General features: G+C 41.6%; 1 protein-coding gene across 4 annotated transcripts in view; it reads left to right on the forward strand.

The window, feature by feature from the left end:
* The window catches only part of dyrk1b (dual-specificity tyrosine-(Y)-phosphorylation regulated kinase 1B), a 50,418-nt gene that overhangs the window by 15,987 nt on the left and 16,209 nt on the right, over nt 1-18,222 (forward strand). For 2 of the 4 annotated variants that reach the window (XM_018680758.2, XM_018680761.2), the window contains exon 1: nt 7,600-10,140. The exons of 1 other annotated variant lie outside the window; for it this stretch is intronic. In XM_018680758.2, coding sequence (XP_018536274.1) covers nt 10,038-10,140 — 103 coding nt within the window. In that variant the 5' untranslated portion in view covers nt 7,600-10,037. Of the gene's footprint in view, nt 1-7,599; nt 10,141-18,222 lie in introns of those variants that run through there. One more of the 4 variants, XM_051075992.1, reaches the window with a different exon arrangement.

Below are 18,222 nucleotides of genomic sequence, written 5' to 3' on the forward strand. Positions count from 1 at the left end.
TTTATATGAATACTATCTCTGACCTGAAATGTTCAAGACACGAATAACTAGAAAGCCTTTAGAAATTGCATTTATACAGGTTGTTTCTGTTGTTACTGCTGTTTGCTGTTCTCAATCATATATATGTATATACATATATACTGTTATATATTGAGGCATTTATGAGTGTGTGTGTGTGTGTGTGTGTGTGTGTGTGTGTGTGTGTGTGTGTGGATGTGTGCAAGCTTGTGTCTGATGGTTGTGCAACACCCAAAACTAATGGGCCATAATGCCTCTGCATGTCTCATTTTTAAGTCTTTATTTAAATCTAATCTTAAGGCCATTGCCATGCTTACTTGTCATTGAAAAAGTACTCTGAGTGGACAATAATAGTAAAAAGCAGTGGTACTGGCAGGAGTGAAGAAAGTGTTTAAAAGTACCTAAGAGAGGAAGCAACAAAATAAAAGTCTGGCTTTCAAAATTGTACTTAAGTATGTAGGTATTATCATCTAAATGTACTATGTGTGATATTGTTTTAATATGAGGAATACACTAAGATAAAAATATAGGGATAAAAGCACACATTTTCAGACAGTCTCTCCAGTTAGACAGTCATAGTGTTGCACTCGGCTGTGAAAAGTGTCATAAATGAAGAAAAGAGAGTTTGTGAGTTCAGACTCTGCCTACTTTCTCACCTGCACACAGCTGGCCAATCACTGAATGAAGCACTCCTGTTGAAGAGGCCTGGTGCCTTCAGGGTCCAGGTTGAAAAGGAAATATTATCCCTTGAAATGTAGTGATTAGGGCTGAGTGATTTATCAAAATCGAACTGTAATAATGATTTGAACTAATGTGATTTGCAAATCACAAAGACTGCGATTATTTTACAACAGAATGTAAGTGGATGAGTTGTTACACTTTTTAGCTGCCTCTCAGTTCACACACAGAGCACTGCAGGAGCAACAGAGCGACAGGCTGTAAACTTTACAACCACATCTGGTCTTAAAATGACCAAACAACCAAACTAACTGTGGAGTTAGATCCTAGATGGAAACGGAGAGCAGAGCGACAGTGCGACGCAGGCAGTGTGAGTCACTCCAATTCTCTCCGCCCCAGTGTCACGTTGTACCTGCATGCCCATCCTGAGAATGAACACAACTAAAGCAGAAATTACCAGTGATATGATGAGTTAAAGCAACTGACAGTGTCAACAGGCCAGCAAGAGAGATAAATGAGCTGTGACCAAGATGGCAACTCTATCTGCAATGTTTCTGCTATACATATTTTGCAGTGGTGGACTGCTGCAGGAAAATTATTGCCACTGATATTATAAAGTTGCAAAATACCTGGTTGACCCAAGAAGGAGAGAGAGAAAGAGGAGAAAATGGTAGAATGAACTAACTAACATTAAGTTAGGATTGTATTTATATTTTATATTTTCTACCAGAACAAATCCTGTATTGTTTTAATCAGCTGTGTCTGTCTCTACCAGCTCTCTGTGTGCCTGTCAGTCTCCTGTCATTCCCCCTCAGTGTATCAGCATTTGAAAAATCATCACAGGCAGCAGTATGACCAATGTAAAGTTACTGTGAAGAAGGCAAGAGAACATAGTGCTACTGTTTGAATTGTTCTATGGTTCATTATGTGTATATTCTGTATGTTATACAATTTGTTGTTAGAATAAATACATTTTGGATTCATAGATTTTCATTCTCATGCTTGGATTAGCACACAGAGAAGTTAATATTTCAATAATCTCTTAAATGGTAACGTTTTACATGTATATAGTGATTCCTGGACTGAAGCTTGACTTTCAAAAATTATATCGCAAGTCAAATCACAATATCTGTCAGAAAAATCAATTAGATTGTTTCTCAAAATCTTTCAGCCCTAGTAGTGATATAGTGTTATACTCAACAAAGTACAAGTGCCTCAGGATTGAAATGTAATATGTGGTACTTGAGTAAATGTGCTTTGTTACATTTTACCACTGGGCAGATGCAATAATTTAAAGAGGCAGTTCATCATGAGTAAGGATTGGTATATACTGAGTACTATACTGAGTTTGGTGTGAATTTGTTAAAGGTTTTAACACTCGGCTGGTCTCTCCTGGTTTTGAATGGCCAGTTTTCTCTGCACTATGCTCCTTGTGGCTGTGTGGTGTGTATACACGCAGTGTGTATAGTGTAATAGGGGGATGTCAGTAGATGCCAGAGTCCTGCCAGAGCTCAGACCAAAGGAACAAGAGAGGCAGACTGTCATTTTGGTATTCCAGCGTTTCCTGAGTAGAGGGCTTGGTTGGTGATGTCCAGAAGATGTGACTTTGAATTTACATGGATGGAGTACATGGATTTCACTTGAAAGTCTAAACACACCACTTCTTGTGTTAAAATAATATCCCATCAGTGACCGCACATGACAGTAACAACCATACTGTTAAGGTTTGGTTTTAAATAAAGATCTTGACCTCTGCAGTTTTTTTCTGACTTGCATTCTCATTTAGAATGACATGAAGATTCTGTTAGAGGGCATGTCCTGTGTCTCTTCACTGATGTGGTGGGTGGGGGGTGACCTGATATGCAGATATGCATTGCTAGGGTCATGAGAATTGTCAGATCCTGAAATGAGGTCACGGACAGTTCAGGTTGAAGAACTGTAATCTCCAGTTGAGTATTGAATAGTTGTTGGCCTGAAATCCTGAATCCTTTTCTTATCTATACTGATTAGACCCAAACAGCTGATGAGCAGGGACACCACTACCACAACAGTGCTACACAGGAGGGTCATAGGAGCATGCATGACAGCACTGTGTATCATGTTGTCTGGTAGGCTGACTGATGTAGCCAACAGTGTATTTTACATCATTTATTCAAACTATTTTGCCATTGCTGATATCATTTGTTTGTTTTTTTTAACATCATTGTTTTTACTGTGTTCACTCAGTCATGGCATGTAGGTAGAATATCAAAAGTTTTTAATATAACTGTAAATATCGGTACATTTTAAAGACAGTGATGGCAATTGATTCAGAAGCTGACTTTCCTTACTGGCTGGCTTCGTGTACATTAATGGCGATTGTGCCTGTAGAACATTGGCAGGAGCGCTGGCAGCACCATTCCCAGCGGCTGTAACCCAGTCTTATATTTTATTCCTCCTTGCCTGTGTCATTCCTGCTTCGTTTTGTTTTTGTCTCTCTGGCACCGCCAAGTGCTGAGAAAGAGAAGAGTATCTCGGAGTGTGAAGTGCTCCTCCACTCCTTGCTGAAAGCACTCTGCAGTAGCAGCATGGTAATTCTGCTCCTCTATCTTCCCTCTGCATCATGTTTACCTAGCAACAAGCATCACCCGCGGCTGGCCATCCCATTGGTCATTTGAAAACGCACCGGGGACCAATGGCAGGGCTGTTGCCATGGTACAGTGTATAGTTGCCGGGTGGAATTTTGCTGCAAGGCACGTGAGTCTTAGAGTCTGCTTGCCTCCTCGCGCTGCCGCTGTAATCTCCGCTGTCTGGCCGTTAGTACCGCTGAACGTGACTTAGTGGAAGCCAGTCAGTTACTCTGTGAAGGGGAATACTGACGTTTCTTCACATTATCAGTAATATAACTGCACCAATGCGTTTCAGAACAGACAGAGAAAGAAAATCGGCCAAGCAGACAACAGGAAACGGCTGCATCTAATTCCACAGCCTGTTTAAGTCCACTGTTAGGAAGCTGCTTTCTGCCGGTGCAATATGCTGCATCACTCCCTAACCATGTACTGAAGCAGGATTTTAGATTGTAGTCACATTTAAAAGCTATCAGAACCAATTTCAGTATTTCATATTAAACAAAGTCAAAATCAAAGAAAAAAAAGATCTTTGATGAAACCATTTTATGTACCCATCATTACTGTTGTGTCAAATGAGAGCGCAAAAGACCTGAAGTGTTTATTATATTTACCAGTGTGCATTGATGTATTTGATAGCATATTTATCATGTAACTACTTTTCGTAAATTAAATCCAAGTTTAATGTTTGTTATTAAAACATTGAAATCATTTCTGTAGTGCTGTGGAACTGTATTAAATGAAATGAGCTTTCTATACAGTCAACATGTATAATATATTATAAAGACATTTGAAAGGTACCAAAATATTAGTTCAGTGATTTTTATGCTAGATATAAATGTTGAATGATATTTCATCCATGGGGATTCTACTATCAGTCCTACTTGTTTGTCTGTTTGTGTGTTAATGAAATTTAAAAGAATAATTATTGGAAAGGGCCCATTGTATGGTGGGAAAGAGTTAATGTAATCACTGGAGTAAACTTTTAACCAGCAGAGAAACTGCACAACAGTTGTCTAGGTTAGCCACTATATGTGTTTGTACTATATGAATGTTTTGTCGTCCCCAGTGTGCACACATGCTTCTTCACCTGTTGCTCATCTGTCTGTAATTGTGGAGCTGAGATAATTGTGGGGTTTGCATTGCATGATGATGAGAGGAAATGCAGTACAGTCCCCATTTCTCCTCAGTGCAAACACACATATTCACACAGTGGGCTAGTGAAAAGCAGAGTGAAGTAGAGTTAAGCTCTCTCTGCTTGTCGTTCTCTGTTTCTACCCAGCCACTGTTGTGCATCCCATTGGTTGTGTATCGGATGGCATTCCTGGCCATACAGAAATAGACTCGACAAAGCAAAATTAGTGTGCATGCACGGATGAAATGTCCTGTTTTTGGCCTAAACAATGTGTCAGATGGTCTTCTGTCACTGTAAAGTCTGCACATACTCACTTCTGGATAAGTCTGCACAGCTTTTTGATGCTTCTCAACAGACAGTTTCCTGCAACTGGTCAGGAGTGTCGCTTTATAGGGGTCTTTGTGTGTGCCTGAACCATATATTTTCAGTTTATTTTTATGTTGAAGTGCCAGTATTCTCCCTTGTCATTATCTAATTTGCACATTTTAGTCATGAAATAAGCAGCTTTAACTAGATTCAGAAAGTTATGGTGGATATGATGTAGCAGGTATTGTCATATGGACTTGACATCCATAAACATACTACATATAAGATGATTCATGTTGTGTAGTGCTAGTTCATGCACTGTAGAGATGAAGAAGTTCCATTGCCTATGATGCTGTAGTTTTCTACACATGCTAAACTTAGCTTGAGTCAATCTCTCTCTCTCTCTGTACTTCTGAACCTTAGTTAAATGGGAAGATTAAGACACTTAATTACACAGGAAGAAGAATTGTAATGAAGTTTAACGAAGAAACACTAATATATAACACTATGTTTGGCCACAAGTCAACAAAACTGTCAGTTTCCCAAAAAAGACTGTACTTTACCTTTGTGCAATGACGAAACACCTGCACAAAAATAATGTTAATTATTCTTTGACTGTTTATTATGATGATTATGATGAAGATGTGATTAACCACTTTTTCAATACAGTGGATGGGAGATGATTTTTATTTAATTAATGTCATTCATTGCAAGAGATCATTAAACCTGGTACACACTCACCTCCTCTTAAATGCCTCTGGTGTTTTGAGGAAAACTCTCCATCTTGTCTCCTTGTTTGGTTTAGGGTACACAAATTCATTTTAAATCTGTTTTGGTTTGCGCCCAGCACTGCATTCAAAACTTCGAACATACACCAGTTCAAAGCCCAGAGTGGCAGTCTTACAGAAGTCACTAAAAACTATGCCTAACAAACTGTTGTCTTCCTATGTTACTGTGTGCAACAGGCATGCTTTACATTGTCCTGCCCCCTTCAGACCAGACAGACCCAGTCACCCTGAGCCGGGCATTAGGCGTTTTTCAAGCAGACCACCTGTACTGATACATCTGGATGTGATTACCACGTTCGCATACATTGTTGCTGTGCTGCATTGCTCTATAATGTTCCTTCCTGCTTGTTTATTACTTATCTGTGAGACACATCATTTTAATGCAAGCTGTATAATTATAGAACATTATTAGGCCATGCCATCCTATTTTAGCTGTGGCTGGTCAGCTGTTTTTCAGTGTGTGGGAGTGCAGTGCTTTGGACCATAAGTTCCGGAGCCTGGAGTTTGAGTAAATTACCAAGGAAAGCTGCAGGACCTGGAGTCAAAGGGACATACAAACCCAGAATGCAAGAATGCAGTCATTACACTTGCTGATGTTTGCCTTGTCACAAAGGCAAGAAATTTAGCTTGGTTTTTCATGTAAAATAAACGAAAAAGATTTCTAAATGACCCTGAGCTCAGTTGTAATAAAACTTGTTAATGCAGCTTGTCATTATCCAGCTTCATGTACAGTAGTAGTGTATTATGGCTCATATACTGTATCACTGTTAAATAACACAAACAATGTGGACTGCTTAAAGCTTAGTTCAAATCAATACAACACTGCATTTAAGTAGTAAATTGCAGTCATAAACAACAGACAAACATGTTGTGTTGAAAGTATGCCGTACTGCTGTTTGAGTCCCCTTCCCAAACTTTCTCTGTGCACAGCTACAGGATTATCATGAGAGCCCTTACCTTTGTACAGCAGGTAATTACAGTGAGCAAACTGCAGTGGACACTGACTGACAAATCTGTACAGGGTAGAGATTAAAATCCCAGAAAGAGAGAAAGCAGTCTGAAGTGACATACATATATTGTCAGTACAGTGAGTTGTGTTTGAGGGTGAGTTTTCCTTTAAGGGGGTGTCAGCTGGTGTATGACAGTGTTTGTGTGCTGAGCTGTTCCCAGGCAGCATTGTGCCTGATTTAGCCGGAATACTCGGATAGCAACAGTAACAACTTTTAGCTTTGGCTGCTTTGTGAGGAGAAGTCACACATCTCAGCTGTAGCGAGTCACTCAGTGACCATGTGCTTATAGAAGCCTTTGGCCCCCTACCTTCCACCACCGCCCCCACCCCCTTGCTGTACCCCCCCTCCATTTCTACCTGACATCTTCAAACTATTTCCGCGTCATTCCTGCCTCGCGCCGTTTGAAGAGACAGTGGGAAACTAAGCCGAGCGCCCCTCCCACAGACCCACCCGCCAGCCAATCACAGCCGGGGACGGGACTTTATGTAGCCAATAGCGCTACAGCTGCCATGGCGTCGGGTAGCAACAGAGTCTGAAGAGGGTGCGTGTACCCGAGCACAGAGAAGTTGAAATATTTTCAAAGACTGGAAAGACTGGAGGAACAAATTAAGCCTGTGTGTGCTACATGGTTGCAGCAGGAAAACCCAGCTGTCCACCTGTTTACTGCGAGTCTGTCACATAACTGCTTTTAATAATAACTACCATTATCCACGGTCATGTTTGCTATGTTAAACTTTGTTCACCATAAACTAGTTCTTTCTTAAAATACAGTTCTTTCACCACACAGTGTATTAATACAAATCTAATGTATGAGGAGGGAAACGTTTTAATGGAGTTTATCAGCATAGGCCTGTCTTAATTCCCCTCCCTCCGACCCGGGTCTCCATAAACATTACACAATGAGCTTCTTGTAAGCAGAGCACAACGTATGTTTTTAAAGATCCTAACATATTTTTGTAAACCTTTAGGAAACACTTGTATTTTAGATTTCTTAAGGTTCTGTTAAGTTTCAGGCTGATAAGTTTAGAAAAAGACTACTTATTATTGACCTGTTAGAAAGTGGTTATTACACATATACACACCGTCTCATGTCAGAGCTTTAGCTATGAAATTGTAAAAGAGGAGTTTAAGGAAATTGAGTAAAGGTTGTCTATGTATGCGTGTACATAAAGTCCCAATATATATATCCCGCTGTTACTATAAATGGACAGGACAGGAGAGGTCTGCTTGGAACAGACTACTGCGGTCAGAGGGAAGGTTACCGTCCCGCTAACTCACCAGGGTTGTTGATATCGCCCCATAAACTCACTCGGCCTCTGAGTGCCGCTCGGTGTGAAATTACTTGTGAAATGTCGCTAATGTCACTTTTCGTCTCATGTGTGTATCTGTCCGGGTTTTTCGGGGACTACGTGAGGCTGCGTCAGACAGACCAGCTCCGACCCCTGCCACGGGCACATGGTATGGTCCCTATCGCAGGGTGGGGGAGCCGTGTGGGAGAGCAGTACAGATTCCGTCTAACGGAGAAGCACGGAACGGGAAACGGGCGAGAAACATGAGTCCAAATCGCCCCAGTGAAGGTTTACATCTTGAAGGAATAAAAAATCTCCACTAGTTGTGAGAAGGACAGACAAAGAAGGACGTAAGGTGAGAGAAAAGAGAGCGGAAGCAAACGGAGGAAGAGGCGCGTCAAGAAGCGATCAGGCGTCTGACAGCAAGCTCAGGAACTCCGCTGGATCTGGTTTCAGTAGTTCACTTTGAGACGAGTTTCAAGTTTTGGTTCGTTGCAGCTCAGACGCTGTTCGTGATTTTACTTTGGTGTGATTTAACTCAGAGGCGGACTCCTTCCTGGATCGAGTAGCTGTGGTAAACAGAGGACAGTATCAGAGTGTGGCAGTATAATGCAGGCCGTCAGAAGCTTGTCCTGTCTGTCTCTACAGCACGCGGAAACATTTGGCTTCTGACCCCAGATCCTGGATCTAAACTCTCTGAACCCGATTTCTCCTCCAGTGGTATCCCAGGGGCAAGAGGTGTGTAAGTGAGGTGCAGTGTCCCTGTTCCTGCACATAGTCCCGTTGGCCCGTGGATACCCCACCACCAGAGGAACTTTGTCTGGATCTGCACGTCTCTGTGAAATCAACACGTTGCAGTGGACGGGTTTGTTTACACGTGTTTGTACAACGACTTGTTGTCACAGAGACAGCTTGTATACTGTGTGTGGATTACATTATTGCCTGGCTTTTAAAAGGTACCCTTTTCACCTTGGCGGAGGCCAGCCACCTTCTGTGCGGGTAGGCGGGTGAAGGGGAGCTGAGTGACTGCAGCTCACACAGGCTAGTGGAGCCTCTGGCTGTACAGGCTCTGTGACATTGCCAGTGCAGGGCTGTGTGTGTCACTGGATTAATCTGAGTGATAACATCACTCCACACTGCCCCACTCTGTCCAGTGACCAGTCTCCCCAGAAAGCGCCAGTAATTGGAGCTATTTTTAGTGTAAGGGATGGGGTAAAAGCAGGCAGCTGGAAACCCAACTCCCCTCCACCTCCTTCTCTTCCACCCCTCCTGTCACACTACCTCGCTCAGCCCACCTGGCAGTATGCTGGGCGAGCCTGGTTAGCACAGACTTGACTTAGTTAGTGTGCTTTACAAAGTAGTCTGGGAGAATAACAAGAATTGGATGAACTTATTCTAATATGACATCTGTTGGAGCCTTGGTAACTTGGGAATACTAGCTGTACTGTGGTCTACTGGCCGAGGCTGCACCGGACACATAAAGCCTGCTCTGGATTACTACTTAGAAGATGTCTGAAGGACTACTTGCTGTGTACTTTTGGTTAAACCTGCCCTGGACTAAGTGAATCCTTCATAAACAAGTATAGCCTATGCCTTTACCCCTTGGACATTTAGCTTAAACTCTTAAATCAGACTAGCCACTTGTTAACATACTGGAATAGAAGAAAGGCCTACCTTTGACTACCTAAAATATCAGTCACCAGCGATCTGGAGTGGTACAAACCTCCAGCACACAGAAAGAATGCATGAAACTGCCGAAACCAACCTAACTAAAAGCTAACCTGACTAACCAAATATTCTATTTCCCCCAGTCCCCACACCCACAGAGAAACAGAATATATATGTAGAATGAGAGATTTATATCTTGAGTGTAACTCCACAGAAGACAGAGATTGCATCCTTTATATTTTTACTTCAGAGAGACAAGCTGCCTGTACACCAGATGGTTGCCTTAGAAACCACAGTCACAAAAACATTTTACAAAAGAAATAAGCCAGAGAAGACGGTGCCTTTTGATTGGTTGGTTGGTTTCCCACCATTTCAAGATTCATTGATTTAGTTGGATGTAAACTGTTGAAGCGAACTCTGGGATTGAAAACACGTCTGATGACAGTTACCTGACCCCTCACAAGCCCCGCCCACTTGTCAGAGCGTTTTTTGATTGACAGTATTTTCCTCGCTGGGTTGAACAGTTGCCAAGCATTTCCATGGTGATCACGTCATCATCCGTGGAGGACAAGACTGTGCCCTCGTGCAGGATGGTCCAATCAGAACCCTGGATCACCTCTGCCCTGCTTCGCAAGAACAAGAGTCAGTACAAACACACACACACACACACACACGCACGCACACGCACACAGTCCCACTAACAAACAAGGTGTAAACTCCTTTCTTGCTTACTTCATATTATAGCCACACTTGTGTGTAATTTTCCTGTCTTGGAAATCTGTGTGTTGATACTGTTGTTTATGTGTATGTGTGTGTAGTTTATCAGTATGATGATAGGTTTTGTTTCCATCAGTACTTCAGAGGTTGGATAGATGTTTAGTTCATGCTCTACACCTGTCTGTGTGACCTGAAGCTTCCTGTTTGACAGTTTGGCAGTTGTGGTTGGTCAGTACGGGGGACAATACTAAGGGATGGGGTGTGAGGATGCTGTCTGTTGAATAGTTAGTGTAGTAGCTTGAAAATAATTTTTCTTTATCATTTCAGCGAATGTTACAGAAGCCTGAATAAGCCTGAATTAGTTGTAACTGCTGCTTTTAATGTTGTTTTAAAGCCATAATTGTGCTTTCTTGCTGCAGTGGTTTATCTTTTACTGAGTTTCAAGCCTCAGTTGCACTTGAATACAAGTAATACTGAGAATTGGAGTTAGCTTGTGTGTGGACTGTAGCCTGATGGTCTAGGAAAAAACTGGACCCTGAGGCGAGGACCTGGACCCCTGACACAGCTAGGGCTGGGCGATGTAGTGAAGATACACTTGTCATAAGTTTCTAGGAAGTTGAGGTTATTAAAGCATTTAATACACATTTCTGTTGTTATTAAAATACTTATAAATGTCTAATGACAGAGTGTGTATGTGATTCTCAAGATGTGGTTACTGCATGTAGTGCTTGTTCCGGTCTGCAAAGCTCTTCTGTGACTAAATGTGACATCCCTGACACTCTCATGTCCTTACTGGGTGCAATACATATGCACAATTCTTCACATAATTAACTGACAGCAGAGTCAAGTTTTTAAAACTGTCACTTGATTTGTAGACATACATGTTTGAAACATCATATTATGGACCACACTGGGGTTAATTGTTGTAGCCTGCATCACTTGAATCAGTACTGCATGTTGCTGGGCATGATGATGACTATTGTACAGGTCTGCCTGACTGTGGATTTCCTGTAGTCCCAGTGAGGGATCCCTCACGTTCAGGCTCTGTTTTAACATCCAGCTGGGAATTCAATTTGAGAACTGACATTTTGTGGCTTGCTCACTGAGCTTTCACCCTACCTACACGGCAGGTCACTCATTTCTTGCCTTTTCTCCATGTTCATCAGTTTTTTCAGATTTTTGAATTCTGTTGTTATTTCAGCTTGTAACAGTATAAGTTAGACAGCCTGGTATACATGGAAATTATATCAACAACAATTCTAATAATGATATTAACGTGTTACAGATAAATGTAAAACGTGACATCACAGGAAGTGTGTTAGTCCTCCAAACACTGTCTGATGAATGGGACAGCACTTTCCTGGACACAGTGAGGTGTGAGGCTGAGTATTTATTGTCCTGTTGACTTGTATTAGTCTGAACCAACACATCTGAAGTTAAACTGATGTCCAGCCCAAATTATTTGGTCATTAGAGGAGTTTATGGATCCTATCTTTAAACCTATAATAATAATATTATAATGATAATCAGTTTTGTTTACTTTTGCTTCCCCCTGAGATCACATGACATTAAACACATGAGGTGGTGCTTTGCCCCCCTCCGGCACAGTTATGTTAACACAGTAATATCCTGTACTGTGTGATTCACAGTTATTTACAAATCTTTGCGTATGTTTGAGATTTGAGAAAAGAACATCTATGAAGATTCCCCTCGTGTGTGATGCAACCTTATCAATCGAATCGAATCAGTCACGATTGTAAAACTCCTGTAGTCTGAGCTCGGCTTTAGATTATTCATTGTTTGGATTGATTTTATTTGATTTTATTTATTTATTTATTTTTTCCATAGAAGAAATGACAGTAGATTAATGTCAGTGTGCTGTTGTTCACCATTTGGAGGAAGGGTTCCTAAGGTCCCAACAGACAGATGATGATGTGACCTGTGATATTTGATAACAGTGAAATCAGCAGACTTTCATATGAACCAGTCCGTGACTTTCTATGAGTTACAGTTTAATCAGAACAGGCAGCTTTCAGCACTGCTCTTTATACAGGCATTACAGGAGAACGCAGATGTCAGTAGAGTCAGAGCACAGCCTAAACTGATACAAACAATATGACCTCAAGGTTATTTTGGTAGCTGTAAATTCTCAGTGAGCCTAAATCAGTATTGTTGCTGAGGCATGTTATTATGATTTTTAGTCACTGAAAAAATAGGCCACTTGGAAAGATGCAACACTAGAAATTTAAGTTCTGATTGTGTCAGTTTTATCAGATAAATAAAATATTTTTGTTTTTTACTTGTGTGCGTATCTTGTCATACAAGAGACTGTATTTTCTTATATATGCTGTGATAGCTGGCATCATATCACTGCACATTTTATACTTCCTGTACAACTATGGCAACTGCAGATACTTGTCAAATGTTTGGCCCTCTTCAGTCTTAATTAGTCATCCTCACTGACAAGTGTCACTGGTCTTAGTCTTGGTTTCTGTGTTGGTAGATACTTGTTGTGTTGGTCTGCCTTGTGTCTTTAAGAATACACAATACTCATTTCACTGGGGAAATCCTTGAACAGATGGTGTCTGGGCGACATACATGGACTGTGGAAAACAGCCAGTGCTTCTTCCAGCTACCATTCGTAAAGTCACCATCAGTCTTTAAATGACTGAAATGTTGATACAGGAACCACCTGACGTAGTGCAGCGTTTGACACACCTGGTGACAGCATTCATTTTGACACCTTCAGGCACACTTCAGGTGTCGCACACTGAGTGAAATTAGTTTAACTCTCGCCTTTCAGATAAAAGGCTCTGGTTCTGTATGAACAACCATCCTTAACCCTGCCTTCTGGTCACCTGTGGCAACATGTTAGTTATGAGTGATTTTCTCTGCACACTGTGAATTACTTGTCAGTCATAAAAAGAAAACATTAGTCCGCTCAGATTGTTCAGAGCTCAGCGTTCAGGCCTGTTCAGAGCTAAGAGGTGCGACCACATCACACCTGTTTAGGCTGCTGGTAGACAGCAGGATGGATTTCAACATCGTATTGATTAGCTGTTGTATGGCCTCATGCTCTGGCTCCTTGCTAAATTTCAGTCCTTTTAATTCCATACGAGTGTGTGCAGAGGTCTTCTTCAGGATTAAAACTGAGAAGCCCATGCTTTGTCTTCAGTGCCCATAGGTTTGATGAAAAAGTATCTCAGTTTGACTTGATTTGTTGATGTTTTATGTTTACTTTTTAAGAGAAAATTATCTGTGCTGATGGGTGTTCATATAGCATCAGTTAACAGGGGCTGTGGTTGGGACTGGAGTCCTCATCACCAAGAGGTACCAGGCTCTATTCAGCCAGGTGTTCTCTTTTCTTGTCGTGGTTAGATCTGTGTAGTCTACACGGAAGTATGTTCTCTCCAGTGTAATTTGGATACACTGATTATTCCTCTCTGCTGTTAGTGTCAGTTTGATCACTTGGTATGTTAATGCATTGCTGTTGAAGTTTTGTCGAGCTAACCATGGACCATGAACATCACTCTTGTCTTTTTTGTGTTGGAGATAATCAGGTCAATATGATCTAGTTATTTCATATTGAATAGGGGCTGCTGCAGGGATCTGTGTGTTTAGAGTAGCAACTTACTGGGCAGTCGTTATATGGTTGTAGGAACCTTTTGTGATGTGGACAGGCTCATCTGTCTGTATCATTATCATTTGAGATCTGATTTGAACCCTCAGTTGCAAGCAGCAGGTTTAGCCATCCATTTCTGCCAGTTATGTATTTTATACCTGATCTCTGTGTGTTTATCTGTATTTATGACCGCTCTTATTCTGTGTGTATCACATTAGTAAACGTGTATGTTAAAAGTTAAAAAATAAATCCCTTAAGTGAACCTAAACGTGCAGCTCAACAAGCTCAGAACATAAATACTTGAATTGTTTTCTGTAACAAATAACACATCAGAATAAAATGAAAATGCAGTCTCTTTCTTAAGTGAGCCTAAACCTGCAGTTCAGCAATCTGTGCTCCTCTCCGCTCCGTGATGTAACGTTAGTGGAGAAACTAGCTGATGATGGCTAGTTAATTGTTGTCTGCCACAGTACTAAACCTATAATATTTATTTCACCGATGCTAGACATGCTAACTCTCGTAGCTGTTGCGTATTTTCATTTCAAGACAGCGTTAGCTTGGATTTGGCACAGAGTGATGGGTGGTGCACCTGGAGAGGCAAAATTAGGATTGAAGTATTCCCTCCTTCTGCCACCATGAATACAGGTAGCCTCAAAAGAGCTGACAGCATGCAAAAACTGCAGGGGGAAGGGGTCATGTTAATCTGCACTGCACACGACCCAAGAGATTCCTGCACTTGGTGTCTTTGACGAGTCATTTTAATGTGGGAGGAAAACAGGAATGGAATGATGGAAAATATGTGGCTTGACTTTTTCAAACATACCTTGAAACCGGTAACTGGCCTGTGCCTAACACACACTAGTCTCATAAAATCATGGCCCGTCCACAGTGTATTCCTCTTAGCATTGCATTGTTGAGACTATCAAGCGAAGTTTCTGTTGTAGACAAATAGTCAAACATCACTTCACATGTGAGATGTGGACATATCACAACTATAAAGTGTCTTGTGACTGCATGTAGACAAATGGTCTACATGAACAGGGACTGTGGTCATGGCCAACACTTCCTAACCGTGGTCAGTCATTGGCTCGGTCAGGAACAGTGAGTTGTGTGTAGAACGGCCTCAGCCTGCAGTCTGTCAGGTTGTATCATGTTGATCTGCTATGATAAACCACAGTTCAGATGATCAGATATCACCATGTTCAGTTGCTCTGTCTTTGTCAGTGTCAAGTTTATTAGGAACACCCAGCTAACATGAAGTCTGTAATGAATCCTTCTTCATGAAGGGGCGGCTGTGGCTCAGGAGGTAGAGCGAAGGTAGATCAGACTGGAGGAGCTGGGGATCAAACCACCACATGCCGCGGCACCCTTGCGCACCATGTGTAATCGGTGTGTGAACGTGTGTGAATGTGTGTGTATGTGTTAGAGGGTTAGAACAAGTGTGTGTGAATGGGTGAATGTATTCTGTAGTGTAAAGCGCTTTGAGTGGTCGATATGACTAGAAAAGTGCTGTATAAGTGCAGTCAATTTGTGTTGAAACAGTTTAAGGTGTATGGTGTTGATCCTTTTGGCAGCTACAGTTAATAATGCTGTTGAATTATATGGTGTTATAATCTGTTTCTAATATTTTGTACATCCCCTTTATATTAATAAGGGCAAAAATATTAGAAACACCTCTGTGTATAATGCAATACAGTTCATCAGCATTATAAATGATGTCCTCCTCCATGTACATAAAGCTGAATTAAAAGAATTTTAACAAAAACATACACTTAAGGTTTTAACAGCTAGTTGTACTGTTCCTAATAAAGTGAAGAGTGTAGATCAAAGTCTGATGTTATCTGTCAATATCAGCCTATTACATACACTATATATTGGTATCAGCACATATGTTAGTCAATGTGTAATAAAAAGATAATTTATACGATATAAGATATTTAAGATCATTTATAAACTGTGTCTCTTCTACATAGTTTGTCCTCTATCCAATAATTGGTGAGATGTTTAAGTCTGGACCAAAGCGGTGGACCCACAAACCAACACTGCCATTTCTAGAGCCATATCTCTAGTGTGTCTGAGAGTAAAATCCTACTTTGATTTGGTCTTGGAGGAGGACTCTGTTGATCATGGTCTTCAGTCAGGTGGTCTCCACTGGAGCCCAGTATGTGCTCATGTGGGTTTGTTGTTGTTTTTTTTGTTTGTTTTTTTTGTTAGGAGTTTAAATGTGGTGGAAGAAAGACCTGTATGTTTATTGAGTTTTAGGTATAGCAGAGTATGTATGTATGTATATAAATTGGCCACTTGACTTTATGTGTACACATTGATGTTGTGCAGTTCTTCAATCATTGGAGTGTATATACGTTCAGGTTTACCAAAACTAGGATATGATGTTCACCTATGCAACACATAAGAGAGATCCTAAAAAACCTGATCATAACCAGGACACTGGTGTGCATGTGAACCCACTCATGAGTGCACTATATTAACACGTTGACAGGGTGGATGTAAAAACCTGATGTCATGCTGAGCATTTATTCTGAGAGCAGCACAGAAAGAAGCCTCGATAGAAAAACTTTGCAAGCAGCACTAACAGTTTTCTTTTCTTACTCATTTGATATGTGTTGCGGTTTTAAGGCTGTGCTCTCAGTGTGTGTGTGTGTGTGTGTGTGTGTGTGTGCACATGTATGTGTGTGTGACGTTGTTATCGTGTAATAATTCCAGCCACATTGTGGTAAGATGAGATTGATGGATGATGCACTGGGTCCGTGCCGCCAATCAGCTCACTAACATTCATGTTCACAACACACACACACCGTGTTAGAATCAGCTCCACAGCTCCCTTGAAATAAGGCATTTCATTTGTGTTGCAGTGTTAGCCAGTTATCATGTTGAAAACTGACTGTAACTGGGCCAGCCGTGTTAGTGGGTGGGGCATGAAGTCCAAGGTAGCTTTAGCTCAATATTTTCAAAATATGTCTGGACGGGATCTTTAAAAGATTTGTTCTTAGGATTTAAAGCAGGGATGAAGAGCTCCAATCCAGTTTCAGTCTGTGACTTTTATACCTCAGCTTTCACAGAGCTGTAAATGCTTGACTTTGAATCTCTGAAAGAGCAGCACGTCTCAGCATATACTGTGTGTTGCACAATTGTTGGTTCAGTTTGATTGACTGTGGTACAAACACAGTCCGCTCAATATTGTTTTTCATCATCTAGGAACTTCTTGTGAGCAGGAAGCGTTACATTCTGACTGTGCTGTGTGTTGCTGTGCTGCCTGGAGTGACTCCTCACTGTTGCCCTAAATATTGTTACATCATTGTGCATCAACACAGCACTGATGGAAAGATGAAACAGTCGGCAGGAAAGGAGAAGATGTCTCTTACTGAGACCTACTGAGCAGTCATCTGAGTGAGGAGTCAGGAAGGAGGGAGGAAAAGAGCAAGGAATGGAGGGGTGTATGAATGATGGATGGGTAAATAGAAGCAGATTCAGAGGCAGGGAGGTTTTTGAGAAATCAGGAAGGATGATGAAGGAAAGGGGGAGGAGAGTGCGGCTGGTAGGGTGGGTTGGGTTGCTAGGGGAGAGTATGTCAGACTGCTGCTGAGAACCAGGTCTGCTATTGGAAGCTACTTGCTTAGCAGGAGCGAGGCTGAAGAGGAGAGAGAGAAGTAGCTAATGAGTATTGTAGGGTGGTTGCTGAGACAGCACTGGGTTTATTTATAGAGTGCTGGCCAGCCAGCCCTTAGATACCAACAGCGAATCAGCTGACAGAGAAAGAGGGGGCCCTGACCAATGGCAGTGCAAGAAGGGGGATGCCAGATTGAGGAAGTGCTGTGAGTGCCTCTCAGTCTCTTAAAGAGACGGCGCAGATTTCTCAGTACTAGGCAGATATTCTCCCTCTCCAGCAGTGTCATGTCTGTAAGCAGACCAGGACCCAGAGCACCACAACAGTCCCAGTGACAGTGATTGGATTACTTTCTCTACCTCATCACACAACAGAACACGGCACACACTTGCAGTTTAACACAGAGGTTCAAAGCTGTTCACAAACAGAGCCTCATTTAGCCACAGAGCTCGATTTAACATCTCAGGGAGCCATTTGGAAGAGGATGTAGAGTCCTGGATAGGAGAACTGTCTGCACTGTGTATGGAAGATAGTAGTGGTGAGGAACCTATAATTACAAAAGTTATTCTTACATGTTCACTCTGTGAGTGCCTGCCCTGAATAATGTTATAGTGACTTGAAAATTGACCTAATTTTAGAGCCCTGAAATCTCTCTTACTTTGGCAGGTATAGAGAGCCATGGTGCCACTCATGGAGGGCAGGAGCTCTGCATTACAAGCTGGGTTTTCTTTTCTTTTCATACTTAGGTCTAAGGTTGCTTAAT

The sequence above is a fragment of the Lates calcarifer genome, linkage group LG15 (genome assembly GCF_001640805.2).
Source record: "Lates calcarifer isolate ASB-BC8 linkage group LG15, TLL_Latcal_v3, whole genome shotgun sequence".
Classification (NCBI taxonomy): domain Eukaryota; kingdom Metazoa; phylum Chordata; class Actinopteri; family Centropomidae; genus Lates; species Lates calcarifer.